Source organism: Etheostoma spectabile, chromosome 16 (genome assembly GCF_008692095.1).
Source record: "Etheostoma spectabile isolate EspeVRDwgs_2016 chromosome 16, UIUC_Espe_1.0, whole genome shotgun sequence".
NCBI classification, from domain to species: Eukaryota; Metazoa; Chordata; class Actinopteri; order Perciformes; family Percidae; genus Etheostoma; species Etheostoma spectabile.
Window position 1 is genome coordinate 15,618,290 of NC_045748.1, and position 14,574 is coordinate 15,632,863.

A 14,574-nucleotide genomic window follows, 5' to 3' on the forward strand; every position below is an offset into this window, starting at 1 on the left:
CACTAGCTCTCTCCCTCTATCTCTGCTCTCACAACGACCTGAAATTCTTATCACATAACACCCCATCCTTTCTTACTGTAGCTTAATGAACAGTAGTCATGCACACCTTTTGTTAATATTCTGCTTGTTGATCAGTTTCTGGGCTGGTTCCCTGTCGTTGCTTATCTTGATTTACTTCATAGACTTTTCGACCTGAAGTATTGACCTGGCTGAAGTTATCGGCACCTTCCTGAGTGTCTCTCAAATGATGATATAGAAGAGCAGTATGTCTACACAGGTCACAGCACAGTGAGCCTCAGGGTGACTGGGTGTTTGATACCATTTAGCACAACAGTGTGTTAAATGGATGGTTTGGAGTAATTTCACCCAAGGGTCTTTTGCACCATGACCTCGAGCCAAACACCCCTCCAAAAGCTTTTTTCCCTTGGTCTAATACCGCTATCGGCAATAAGACGAATGCTTAGGGACGAACTACAAACTTCAACACCGAAAAGAGATACAACATAAATATATTAATATATTAATATACATAATATTTAAAAATGCAAATATTCAAAAAGCAACACAGGGGTTCAGGATTAGAACTCGGAAAATATATTTATGTGTACTTATATGTAAGTCATTTCGGGGATAGAAGTGTTCAGAGATTTTCGATAGATGTTTGTAATGCGAGTGTGTGTGTGCATGCTTGTGCATGTACTTGTGTGTGTGTGTGTGTGTGTGTGTCTGTGTGTGTGTGTGTGTGTGAACCCAGTGGACATGTGGTCAGTCGGCTGCATCTTTGGAGAGGTGATAAGAGGGACAGTGCTGTTCCCTGGGACTGACCGTATCCTTCTGATGCTCCCTTGCTCTGTCTCACATGTAAACCTGAATATCGTAGAAACCCCACAGCATTTCCTTGACGGCAGAAGCGATCAGGTGCATGATGTCCTGATTCAAGACATGAATAACACCAAACACAGTGGAGCATCATGCTTTTGTGGCATTGACCCACTGTGGAAAAAACACCTCTAGCTGTCAGAAGGAATCCAACATCTTGCTAAAGAGCCATGGATGAGAACCTTACAGGATAAAGAAATGCCTCTCTGACCACCAGGTGGATCATGGCCAATGTGCAATCGAGACAAAAAGGAAGTGGAAGTGTGTGGCGTTCCAGCAAGATGAAATAATGGGACACTATGGTAGCCCTGGCAGCTAACTGCCTCAACTGGCACCCTCTGTGAGAACACAGGGAGGGGAGGGGGTTATTCGGAGTGTGTGGAGGGGTAAGAGAGGAAGTATTTGTTGCCAAGTAGAAACACAAGCTGACACACCCCACAACCATATTTGCACACACACAAACACAACCTCGGCTTACATGTATCCTGGTAATTGACAAATCATAAAGGTTCTGGTCAGGAGGTTCATTAGCAGGTTTGTTCTTTTTGACCAAATTCTTGCTTTTAAGTAAGCTCAACATTGTAAGGGTAATATACAGGTATTATGTATTTAAAGTATATATCAAAGGCCAAAGTGAATGTGTTGTATGGGTCAAGGGATTATTGGAGATCTTCGAGTCCCAGGAAGCCAAGAAAATAATAATCCCATCAAAACTGGATGCATTTTTATTAAAGAAAAGAAATTAGGAAGTAACAGATGTGGGGGAAGTAGCCTATTGATTATGTTTTTAGAATGTTTTTTGTATCTTTGCTCATGTTTGCTCTGTCTAATAGACCCAGTTCTTTATTTATTTATTACTACATTTTATTTGGTCCCACAGCTTCTGTTATTATTAGTCCAACCTTTCATGAGTAAATCAAAAGATTTCCATTTTTTTCCTTGTCCTAAATACACATAGTATTGTGTGGGTGTAGCACCTGAGTGGACATTGTGGCAAACAGGATGCTGCATATTCCAAGTGTGTTTCCCTTAACCTTGACCCACCACACCAGACATCGACCAGTGGAACAAGGTAATCGAGCAGCTGGGCACACCCTCCCCAGATTTCATGAAGAAGCTTCAGCCCACGGTGAGGAACTACGTAGAGAACCGGCCAAAGTACACAGGTCTCACTTTTCCCAAGCTCTTCCCTGACTGCCTTTTCCCTGCTGACTCTGAGCACAACAAACTCAAAGGTGAGAACTGTAGCTGCATGAGTGAACTGCATTGTATGCATTTTATGAGATTGCAGACAGATTGATTATTTGAATTTAAAACCTTTGCATATGTGTGTATTTGGACAGACATGTCCCTGTGGTGGGATTCTGTTGTGTACAGTAAAGCTCGGCAGTATTTACAGCAAGATCTCACAAAAGTAATAACCTACATCATGATATCACTTATAGGCTTTTTTCTTAGAAGTCCTAAAACATAAGGTGTGAAAAATGTACAGTTTATCTCCCATGTAGGACATAATAACACTTACACACAAAATATCCTGTGAGAGATAAAGTTATGTTGTGGCAGAGCAACTGTAATAAAACCCACACAAGTACTGGGGAGGCCTGTTAAAACCACAATGCCTGCTATAAACCACAACAGAAGATTGATGTACTGTATGTCCATTAAATTATAACGCCTTGGAGCGGTTTGGACTACCTCTGCTTCATAGCACATTTCACACATAAGTGTTGCATATGTTCATATTTTTACTTATATAGGCGCTACCAACTTTAGCAGTACAAACAGATTAATTTATTTATCAGATTGTTTTGAGTGAAATATTTTTACAATTATTAGATGGATTTATATGACATTTCATATCATGGTTTATGACCAAAATCCTGCAAAAGGAATGACATTACCGTCAGCCTCAGCTGTGCTTTGTGTTTAGCTGTAGCAAATGTTAGCATGCTAACACTTTAAAGTAAGCAGGTGAACATGGTAAACATACACGCTATTCATCATGTTAGCAATTTTCATGGTGAGTATGTTAGCATGCTAATGTTAGCATTTAGCTCAAAGCACCGCTGTGCCTAAGTACAGCCTCACAGAGCAGCTGGTCCGTAGACTTTTGTTTATTTCCTTAATAAGGAACAAAACATTTGTTTTGGTCAACTTGTAACTCAGAAAACCTTTAATTTACATTTTGATTTTGCCTCTACTGGCCTCTACATTCAATGTATTTTTTAAACCCCGTTTTGTGGGCCTCTGTGAGACTGTTCTTATGCAGAGGGTTAACCAAGACATCATTTCATTCTTCTGTCTCAGTGAGACGTACAACGTCTCTTCCCAGTATTTTTTATTTTTTTTAGAAAAAGAAGCTTTTTCCGCTACCCAGTTCCAACATCAAAGCTCCTGTCTGGTAAAATTCTCATGAATCACTTTTGTATTCTGGCTGCTCCCTGCTGGAGTGACAATGTTAAAGGAAAGGCATCTAGAGAGAGCGTGTGGGAGGGTGTGAGACCGGGTTGAATGCAGCTGTATTGTATGTTTTGTAATGTCACAGGAACTGAGGCAGACATCTTTTGGGCTTTGGTTATTTTTTGAACTGCATGAGGAAGAGGCAGACAGACAGCACTGTAGGGCAGAGGGAAGAAAGATAGATAAGGAACAAGGAAAGTTGGAAGGAGAGCGATAGAGGAGTCATTTTACAGATTTGTCATCCGTTTGTTATTGATGTGTTGATGCTGAGGAAATGCAGCGGGTGCGCCCGGCTCATCTGTCTCTCCCTGTTCAGTTTCTTCAGTCCTTTGCTGCTGTAGAGCTATTTATAATGGGGTCAGTGCATGTAGGAGAGAGATGCTGTGTGTTTTAAGGGTTTTGGATTTCAGATCAGTCCAAAAGGGCCTGAGGGTAGAGAGAGACTGACCAACTGAGCGACTGCTGATGCTGATGCTTTTGTATGTTGAGAAGAAGTGTTTTTTTTAAATACACTTCAGTCTCCGTGCTGTTGTCTTTATAAAACTAAATTTAGAGAGACACCAGTGGGAGCAGGTCATTTGTTAGATTACAGACATTATTCAAATTGAATCAGCTTGTAACAAATAGCACCAACACAATATGGGACAAGCCAGAATCTTGAATTAGATCAAAAAGGCAGAGATATCTGGATGACTGATAAAGTGTTGCAGATGAGCATACACGTTATCATTTTTGCTCATGTAATTCAAAATAAATACTCAAAATACTCTTTTCCAAAGCTCTCACTCTGTGTTCAGTGCTGTGTTCATTTGCTAATCTACATGTGATAAAGGCCTTGTGAGATTCTGGTTTCCTTTGACAAGCTGCTGTTGTTTATTATTCTCTTTAAATCCTGACATTTCTCTCTCTTCTCTCTCTCTCGTCCTCCTTTTCTGCCTTATTGTGTTCCAATTTTCTTTTGGCACATCAGCGGCATGAAGGAATATTTTCTTGCATCGCGATCTTAACCACGTTTTAATTCTTCTTCAAATCACAGCTAGCCAGGCCAGAGACCTGCTGTCAAAGATGCTGATCATCGACCCTGCTAAACGGATATCGGTGGACGAAGCCTTACAGCACCCCTACATCAACGTGTGGTATGATCCGACTGAGGTGGAGGCGGTGAGTAGGCCTTTGGCAGAGCTGTATATTGATTACCATCCCGATCCTCTCACCTCTGTCTTTGATTGGTCAGCACTGTTTACTTTGTATTGGCATTGGCGTATAAAAAAGAATCATGATGACTACCCTAATTTTTATTAATCTGCAATTATAATGATTTACAACACTAATATCACATTTTAAACTACAGCCTGTTCTGTGTTAGTGATAATTGCTGCATCAATGTATTAATGATTGTGTTTAAAAATGTTATTTCACATCTCATTATCATTTTTTCTTTATATCTGAACTTTAATAGTTTTTACGTTCAGTAAAATAACCCCCATGTTTTTGCTACTCATTAGATAAAGAAAGATCATTTTGCTGCTATTTATAAGGCATTGTTCTGTATTGTAATGTAAGAGTGGTGGTGTTCCTGGTTTATTTGGTGAAGTCTAATTTCTTCATCAGTGCCTCATTAGTATGAGGTGACAGTGAGATTGGGAAAAGGCCATCTGCAGCACCATAAAGTTACACAGATCTTACTAATGAGTGCATGACTAGCTGATGAATTCCAGCGGTAGATATCCTGCTTGTTAATAGTAGCTTTTTATAAAGACACCACATGACACACCTCCATTGTAGTTCATTTGTAGAGTACTTCATGACTGTGCACTTGTCTAAGGTTGTTTAGTTGTTGATTTAATGATGATATTGTTGTTAGAGTTGATGTGGTATGTATGACATGGAATTTCAACACATGTTCTGCTGTTTTCCCTTTCTCTAATGTCATCTCATGCTGATGAAGGCCAGGGATCTCATCCAAATATCCATGGTAAATAACAACCGCTCTACATCAAAGAAAATAAGCGAAGGTTAAATGAGACATATTTGTTTCAGCACTGTTGTCAATCATTAACCAAATCATAATGTACTGTACACGTTGTAGAGGAAAGAATGCATATTTTGATAAATCATTGTTTGGGGAAAAAAAACTTTCACTTCTGTCCTGCTGTGGCTACTGGATGTAACGGTCCCTCCAAGGTCCTATCAGACAGGTTTTTTGGGGGTCTTGTCACCCGCAGTGAGATTATGGTGCAGGATCAGAAGCGTTGACTGGGTGCCAGACAGCATATCTGTGTCCCGTTAGAAAAAATGACAAGCCTATGGAGAAGGACATAGACATCTTAGCTGGACAAACCACTAGATTCTGACCTCACTGTCCATGCGTTGTTTAATCCTGATTTTTCTGTAATATTTTGTTATACTGTATGTGGCCAATAATGTATTGGTATTCAACTGTTTATTTTTTCTTCATTTACATTATTTATTTTCTTCATAATCCACATGTGTGTACTTTGTCGCCGGCATGTCTTTGTCTACACACAGTTCATGTTAAAGTGCCAAATTCAAGTGTTTCTCAATGTAAACTTGTATCCAAGTCGTTTGATATCCAGAGATATCAGCCATAATGAATCCTGTGGATCGGGTTGTGAACATTTTTGTACTCTCCCCCGTTTAGCCTCCACCTCAGATCTACGACAAGCAGCTGGATGAAAGAGAACACTCCATTGACGAATGGAAAGGTGAGGATTACTTATTCAAACCATAAAACAAATACTGTACATTATCAGGAAATCACCAAAAGTGTGTGATCTGGCAATGTCAGAAGACCAATGAGCAACACATGTTATATACCACTTTGTATGTTTTAATGACCTTTCTTTGCTCTTTGGCAGAACTAATTTACAAAGAGGTGATGAACTTTGAGGAGAGAACGAAGAATGGCGTTGTGAAGGGACAGCCTTCACCTTCAGGTACTCTCAGTGCATAACCCTAATCGCTCTGTAAGTGAATTTACTATAACCTTACTGGAGTTTACTTGTAAATAGAGAAACACATTGTGTTGTTGACATGTGTCTCTGTCTTTTGCATCTCCTTCTTTTTTTCTTTTTTTTTAAAGTTAAATGTTGTTTTGTGTTTGTTCCAAGTGTATTTGTTAAATGGTATTGTTGGACAGCTAATCAGTGATTGCTATTGCCTCTTTATATATTCAATGGCCGAAGATGTATGCACTTTAAAGCTTTAGTGCGTAACCTTTTGATATTAATCAACGTCTGTTACATTAAAGCCATTGCCAAATGAGTTGCTACAAAGCTAATTAAAACTATCAGCTCCACACAACTCTCTTTGTGAAGAGTGTGGCTTTGGTTACTATCCCACGCAGACACTCGAGTGAAGATAATTACCTCTTCTGAAGAGTCCATTATGTTTTTTTAATCCTCTGTGTCCTCCTTTGCTACTGGCAACTGTGTGGAGGAGGGGGTTGGGGGGGTCACTGAAGGCGTGTATCATGTGGACGCGCTGAGAAGCGGCAGCCAATACGCACTATAGCTTTAATGAGTGTGTATGTGTATGTATAACATGTCATGACTTAAGATTTGGGTCCTTTGGAGTCCATCACAGGACAAGTCAGTACTCATTTTATACTGTTCTGTTGTCTTTAAAATGTACATCCAAGCTCTGTGAGTGCTGTTCTCATTTTTATTAAATCTTTTAACAACTTTATTTGCATACTTGCAGAAATACCATGTGATACAATTTTGGAACAATTAGGCATGATACTTCAAAAATAAATAAAGAAGTAGTTTCCATTCAGCGATCATTACAAACTTACATAATAACATAAGATAAATAAACTTAGGAAGAATTGTACTTCAATACACAGTGAGAAAAGAAAAAAGTAAAAAAAAATACAATAATAGAAAAAAATTAAATTGAAAGGTAGGCTATATAATCACATTTCCTTGAAAAAAACTCGTAGTACATCAGCTATATAAATACTTTTCTCATTAATAATTTGGATGGATTCAAAATAATTCGTAATCTTTAATTCTAAAGTAACTAAAGGCTGGCAGAGATTTGGAAAATGTAGCTTTATGGATTTCACGTTTTCCTTGTAAAGTAAGAGGTCAGGCTGTTCTCATAGTTAGCCACAGAGAGGCAGTATGGAGTCATGTTAGCACACTGACCAGACTTCCCAGACATCACTGAAAATAGCTTATTGCTTGGTTGAAACAACAGCTTTTCACCTGTAAAAGACACAAACTTCCATTTTGAGGATGAGAAAATTAAACAGAAGCTACATCTTGCAGAGACAGTAGCATCTGCTGACCACGGAGAGCTAACTGCCAAATGAGACCTCAAAGAGAAATTAATGTGAGGTCTGAACAAATTCTCTCTCACAATACTAAACCACCAGTGTATAGAAAGCCTCTCATTGTAGAAAGTTTATACGCCTTCATGAAGAATCATTCAGAACCAGACGGGTCTTGCAGCTCTTTTTGTGTTACTGCGTGTGTGTTAGACATTTTTACATTTTTCATACTCTGTTATTGTTTATATAGATGTTACCAGACCAGTGCTACATATTTAGTTTGTGTCACACTATATATATCATCTACAAAATTATTAACTGTCATTCCTTACATGAGCCTTTCATATCCAAAGATGGAAAGGGTACAGAGGGCGGCTGTACAGTGCAAGATTGAGAATGGTTCAGACCGTATTAGCAGTGCCAAGGCAGAACATAACAAGAGTTATAATCTCATCACAGTTTTGGAGTTTCCTCAAAGATTAGTCTAATTAATTTAGGATTTAAACGCTTAATTAATCTTCCATTTCAGTAATCTTTCACACAACTACTAGTGGGGTTTTTCGCTCAAATTATCTTTTAAGATTTAAACTTATACTGCACCCGCATGATGTCTTTTAACAGATGTTTTTTGATGTATTTACTGTAAGTAAACTTACAAGTGAAGTGAATGCTGGAATTATAGCCAGCCATTAATCCTGCTTTGTTCTGTGTTTTAGTTTGGGTCAGCTGAAGTGCCCACTAGTCTCCATTTAGCAATTACCTCCCACAGGGAACAGACACAAACAGCTGATTTACAGTTGCCCTGCACTGTGCACGTCCTCTGTAGAAACAGGGAGACTGCTGGTATGCTTGGAAGTAAAAGTGATTGTGCAATTTACTCATTTTGGCAATATTCTCATCCTTTTTTAATCAGGCTTTGCTCTTTCAACTACCATTGCAAAAGCAGACGGCCCATTTTTCTATTGCTTTGCGCATACACTTTAAATCAGAGAGAGAAGAACCCACTCACTGAGGATTTAATGAAAGTCAGTCAGTAAGCAATTTGGTTCCTTGACACTTTATGATCTTTCTTGTTCTCAACATTCTTGTCTGCTCATCTAAAGTTTAGTCCACAGATCCACATAACATTGAAGAGACGTGTCCACCTCCAAACCTTCAACAATATTTAAAAACCTTAAATTGACCTTTTTAATTCTGGAGATCAAATCATCCTTTAGAGCTTAATTTAGTCTATGCAGGGAGATGAGCAGACAGAGGGGTCCAGGGTCTCTAATGAAGTGTTTATCACTAATAATGGCAGAATAGCATCTGACTGGTCTGAATTAAGAGTTCTTTAATGAAATCTCAAAAGGTTTACTGCCAGCTGCTTCAACTTCCACTTCAAAACAAGATCAATATGAGAACATTGGATTGCAATGTGCAGCATGTAACATTGTGAATGCCTGAGCAAAAAATAAAAACGGTAAATAACTGTATCATTAAAGGTTGCAGACACAAAAACCATACATACCGGCATACCAACATTTCTTGATGCCATCAAAACAAAATATATTGACATATTCCAGTATAAGATCCAATCCAGTCAATGTCTGCACTTATACTGAAACTATCAATTACCTTCTGTGAAATCCATTGGACCCAAACCTTACTTATCTCTTTTCATCCTAGACACACTGTGGTTGTGGTGTCCCACAGGTGTTGTTTATGTTTTTACCTCACTGAACCAATCCAGATACAGTACAACGTTTCAATGTGTGCACTTACAAAATATCTCTACTAGTTGTATTTCTGCTCCTGTCTTTGCCAGGACTCTTTTACGTTGTAACCCCTTGCTGCTGTTGATTCCCTTAGCACAGGTGCAGCCGTGAACAGCAGCGAGAGCCTCCCTCCCTCCCCCTCCATAAACGACATCTCCTCCATGTCCACCGACCAGACCCTGGCCTCAGACACTGACAGCAGCCTGGAGACCTCTGCAGGACCCCTGGGGTGTTGCAGGTGACTAGCCGCCTGCCTGCGAAACCCCATGTTCTTCCGAAGGTGAAGAACCCAGCCGCAAATGACCGACTAAAAAAACACAACAACAAAAAAAAGATCAAAATGATTATATTAAGAACAAAAACCTGAGTTATGGAATCACTGAATCTGAAATGATCAAATCTAAAGCCTGTGCATTGTCATTCAAAAACAGCAGTGGTATTTAAACTGAAGTAAATGAGCTGAGATATATGTTAATGATCCTCTAGTTGCTTTGCTTATATTACCCCACATATCATGTATATGGCATCCAAACAAAACAACCAAATGCTTTGACTTGCATCCCCTGTAAAGTGCATATTGGTGGGCTGCAGGTCTCACGATTCCTTTCAAAAGCATCTATGCTCCAATCATTGTGGCAAGGTGGGCTGCCATTTTGCTCATCACTACTGTACAATACATTCTCCTTTTCCCTTTTCCCTTATCCAATCCTTCTGTAATGGCACTGCTGTATTTTAACCTCTTAGACGTCCTCAATTCCCACCTAACACAATCCCCATTGTAAGGTTGCCTGATGCGTGTGTTTTTTTGTGGTTATTCTGCAGGGATATGTAGTCGCTCTCACCCAGAGAGCGGCACTCCCGGCGCTACTTGTAAATAATGTAATTCTGTACAGCTGAAGGGCACACAGAGTGGGACTGACGGCCAGTACACTGGGAGTTTATTTCTTGACTAGCGCACCTTGCCACATCACTGCTTTCCACCTCAGTTGCTCCTACCTATTGCTGTAGTCCTGCATGGTTAAATTTAAAACAATGCTAATCTCACTGTATGCTAAAATGAGTCTGAATAAAGACTTTTGTTTATATACGATGTAAACTAACTCAACTCCAGACAAGGGGGGGGTCTGGTCACAGGATAGGACGAGTGAGTGTGAGTTTGTGTGTGTGTGTGTGTGTGTGTGTGTGTGCGTGCGTGCGTGCGTGCGTGCGTGTTGTTTTGTTTGTTACCAAGCCATTAAGACATTAGTAAATGTCAGGGCTGAGTTTGGGACTTAAAGCGTCAGTACACTCTTAAATAAATTATTTTGATTGTTTTCAGACTTAAATGACCTTTAAGGGGTTCAAAAAGTCTGATTTGTGTGTAATGTCCCTTTTATTTCTCCTGGCAGTGTATGATCGGTCCCTCCACCACCCCACGGACTGGCCCACAGCCCTGCATGTCTTTGTGTACCATTAGCCCCTCATAGGTACAGGAGGTTGGTCTGGGGTGTTGCCACCAGGAGATGACACTTATTTATTTGACTGTCTGAAACGTAGAAGGCTTTTAGGAAGAGATACAAATGATACAGGAGGTAGATTGAAGGCGGGCGATGAGTGTTAACCTTGTAGCAATGCATCTTTTTGTTCTAATGTAAACTCATTTTACCACAAAAAAACAAAAAAAGGATCTGGATAGAGGCTACCCAACAGTTACGTTAACTACATTATTTCTTAGGTGGAAGATTTATTTATTGATTTATTTATTTTAATAGATGGAACCTGAATATGGCAAGTGCCTTTTGGAATGAAGCATTGCAGGTGCAGAAATTATATATATTTTTGGGGTTATTTTTTTCTCTGCTTCTTCTTTTTCTGCCTTAAAAATGTCCGAATCCCCAAGCCACCAATGTTGGTGGAAACATTTAAGGAAGAAAAACACAGTTTGGCGAGATGTTGGCACTTTCGCCTAAGTTTCTAAAGGGACATTTTGTGGTGTGAAATCAAATTGCTCTTATCAGATCGTATGACTTAAAACGCACGTGTGCTCATACTAGTTTTTGCACAACATGAAAGGTTTTCTACCATTTTTAATTAAATCGATTTTACCATTTATTTAATTTCTCCTTCTAACTGAATCTCCATAAAATAGTGTGACCAGAGTTTCTCAAACTGGGACTGTGACACATCGTCCAGTTACAGCCCACTACTGTAGGTCACATCCAATCGATTATATTGCGCCCAGATACGAGGCAATCTGACGTCTATCTTATTCAAAACACGGTTTATTTTCACTGCTTACAACAACATTTTAGCTACATTAGTTAATTGCAACTAATGTGTTACTGCAGCTTTCTTCTTGTGCTTTATATAAAATACAATCCAACTAGAAGCAGGTGATCTACAGTATAACATGTTTATTAGTTTGTGTATGTGTTATTTATACTTAGTTATATAACTCATGTTACCTTGGTTTCCACTGCCATATTCCATGTTCTCATGCAGGTTGTGTAGGTTTATGGGCAAGGGACCAGTAAAAGAAGCTGGGTTGAGAAATCAAATTTTACCAGCAAAGAAATAACTTAAATGAACATTTTTTGCCGTTAGATGGAAAGACATTCTGGTTTTTGTGTGAGAAACAGATTACTATCTGCTTTATGCATAACAATTGGATTCCCCGTCATCACATGACAATCAGGTAACTGACAACATACAAAGATAATGTTTCTAGAAACTCAAGGATGCTAATTGCTCCATGATGAACCAAACATAGACATCTGTGTTTGTTTCTTGCACGACAAAACAAACATTTTTTTATTATATTTCCTACTTGTGGAAATTGCATGACTCGTATGTCCACTAGTTTAGACTAAAAGTTCAATCCCAGTCGTGACGTTGTTACATCATTGAGCAGTAACGACAGCAGTGTTCAGGTGGACACTTCACATCTAACTGTAATCTCTGGTTTAGCTGCTACAGCGCAGTTTCCTGTCTGCATGGAGTCTACCTAAAGCACCCTGTCCATGTACAAAATCCCTCCCCGAAAAAATTCTATACACAACTTTTAATGGCTACTTTGTTAACACTCTTTTCTGCCTTTGGCTTGTGTACAGTGAACCACACACACAGACTTACAGTACCTTCACAGAGCTAAGAGGGTCACTGAGGGTGGCGTCTCCAGAATAAGCGACGGCTTTCTTTCAGGGTCTGGCCCCAGGGCAATCTTTTAAAAAAAACAGGGTGCAACTTTGAACTTCTTTGTGTGTTGAAAATGTTGAATCTCTCACAAATGAGGTCTAAGTGTTTTGAGTTGACTCCTACAACCACATATTATCACAACAGGAGCATTTTTACCCATCCCAACTGCATTCTGCATTTCGAGTACAAATACTGAAACCTCCTTATTTTGTTTGTCTTTCTCTGAATGTGATCTTTTTTTTTTTTTAAAGACATCCATCCAGACAATTCTGCTGTAATAAAAAAGGTGTGTTGGGTTCTGTTTAATGCGTCTGAAGTTGAGATGATTCTAACAGCTGGGTTGTCAGCACTGAATGTAGAAATGAATTGTTTCACTCACGTCTTTGCTGCTCTGCTTTGTCATTAGTGTGTGTGTGTGGGTGTGTGTGTGTGTGTGTGTGTGTTTATGAATTCATATGAACCAGCATTCAACCCAAACTGTCTGTAAAGTTCAATTGGAAGATCTGGCAATCTGGACAGATTACTCAACGGTTCTCGGTTTTCACAGTTTTCTTTCAATACAGGATTTTGTGAGATTGCGTTTACGAATGTTGATGGGGACTCGGTCCAGTTGTGTGGTTGGAAGTAGTTCATGTGTGTATTCACGTTTAGTCACATAAACATTAGAATTTAGAAATGGGTCTACTACCAATCCTGAGTCTAATTTTTGTCACGAGGGGTATGAAATTATCTCTTGTTGATTCATTTAGCCAAATTCATGCCATTGATTTTTTAATCTGAAGATGGCTGACTCATTTTTTTCAAATATAAAGTCAGAAGTTAGGATACATCTTGTACTCAGCTGTGCCAACATAAAATCTTTGGACACAGTACTTTTAACCCCCTAGTTTATTAATTTATTATTTTCACCTTTTTTCTCTCAAGTCATATTGTAAATAACAACAATCCACCAATGCAATAAACAATTTATTGTACTCAGACAAGGAGGCAAGCTACTGCAAGGGTTTGTTTAAATGTGGATTAAAATGTGGAACTCTACAATGATGAATCCCTGTATAGCTCATCTGAATCAGGTGATGTTGTTCTTCAATTCCTTTATGATTCCTTCTTTCTTGTTTCTTTTACTCCGTGCTGTTTCAATGAATCATTCTTTTGACATTGTCAGGTTGAAAAAAAAGAAAAGAAATTGTATCTGTTTCACGCTGATCTCAAAGCTTCAGGCTATAGTGTTTTAAATAAAGTCAAAATAAATGCTAAAAGAAAAAGAAAAAAATGTACTGAAAGCTGTTACTGTAAACAACATTTTAAAGGAACTGTGTATGTAAAAATAGTATATGTATGTGATTGAAAATAAATAAAAACTTTGATCTTGGACAGCGGTGTACCTTTTTTCTTTTTTCCTGGAGTGATTTGCAATTCATTGTGTTGGATTTATATGTGTCTACAGTATGTGGTTTCCATAGGAACCATCTGTCCAAACCGTCACAGTGACACTAAATCCCACCTACACACCTATAGATTTTCTAAAATCTTTTATACTGTGGTAACTATACATTTTCTTATTTTACATTAGACAATTGTAAGTAATGTGGCAAGTCCCCTCGCAGTATTTGTTTTGGTATTATAGTATTTTAGATGATTTATTTTTATTTTTTAGCAGTAGTAGTGTGAATTGTCAGGAACTTATTTTGCTGGATTAGCCCAAAACAGACATTCCTGTCAATCCCCCAATATAGACATAGAAAAACGTCATATCAAATTATGTATAACACGATACTGTTATTACACTTTTCTCCCGTCAAAACAGATCTTTAGACATATTTAATATGATGTTGTTTAGCTTATACGTGCTGCTTTAGTCACGACAATGTTCCGATTACAGTAAAAAATTCTCACATGACATGTTTCTATAAATATATTTGCCCAACAACCAAATTTGTGTGTTAAATAGGAAAAAGTTGCAAACTTGAAAGACTCTTACAAACAATGAAATAACAAAGGGAC

The 14,574-nt window shown here is 38.6% G+C and overlaps 1 protein-coding gene across 16 annotated transcripts in view; it reads left to right on the plus strand.

The window, feature by feature from the left end:
* mapk10 (mitogen-activated protein kinase 10) overlaps positions 1-12,418 on the plus strand; it is a 33,039-nt gene extending 20,621 nt beyond the window's left edge. For 5 of the 16 annotated variants that reach the window (XM_032538878.1, XM_032538891.1, XM_032538893.1 and 2 more), the window contains exons 9-15: positions 1,932-2,114; positions 4,379-4,503; positions 5,291-5,317; positions 6,005-6,068; positions 6,222-6,299; positions 9,496-9,634; positions 10,785-12,418. In XM_032538878.1, the coding sequence (XP_032394769.1) occupies positions 1,932-2,114; positions 4,379-4,503; positions 5,291-5,317; positions 6,005-6,068; positions 6,222-6,299; positions 9,496-9,634; positions 10,785-10,791 (623 nt within the window). In that variant the 3' untranslated portion in view covers positions 10,792-12,418. Of the gene's footprint in view, positions 1-754; positions 827-1,931; positions 2,115-4,378; positions 4,504-5,290; positions 5,318-6,004; positions 6,069-6,221; positions 6,330-9,490 lie in introns of all 16 variants that reach the window. The other 11 variants (XM_032538879.1, XR_004335532.1, XM_032538882.1 and 8 more) reach the window with 11 other exon arrangements.
* Positions 12,419-14,574: the final 2,156 nt, after the last annotated feature.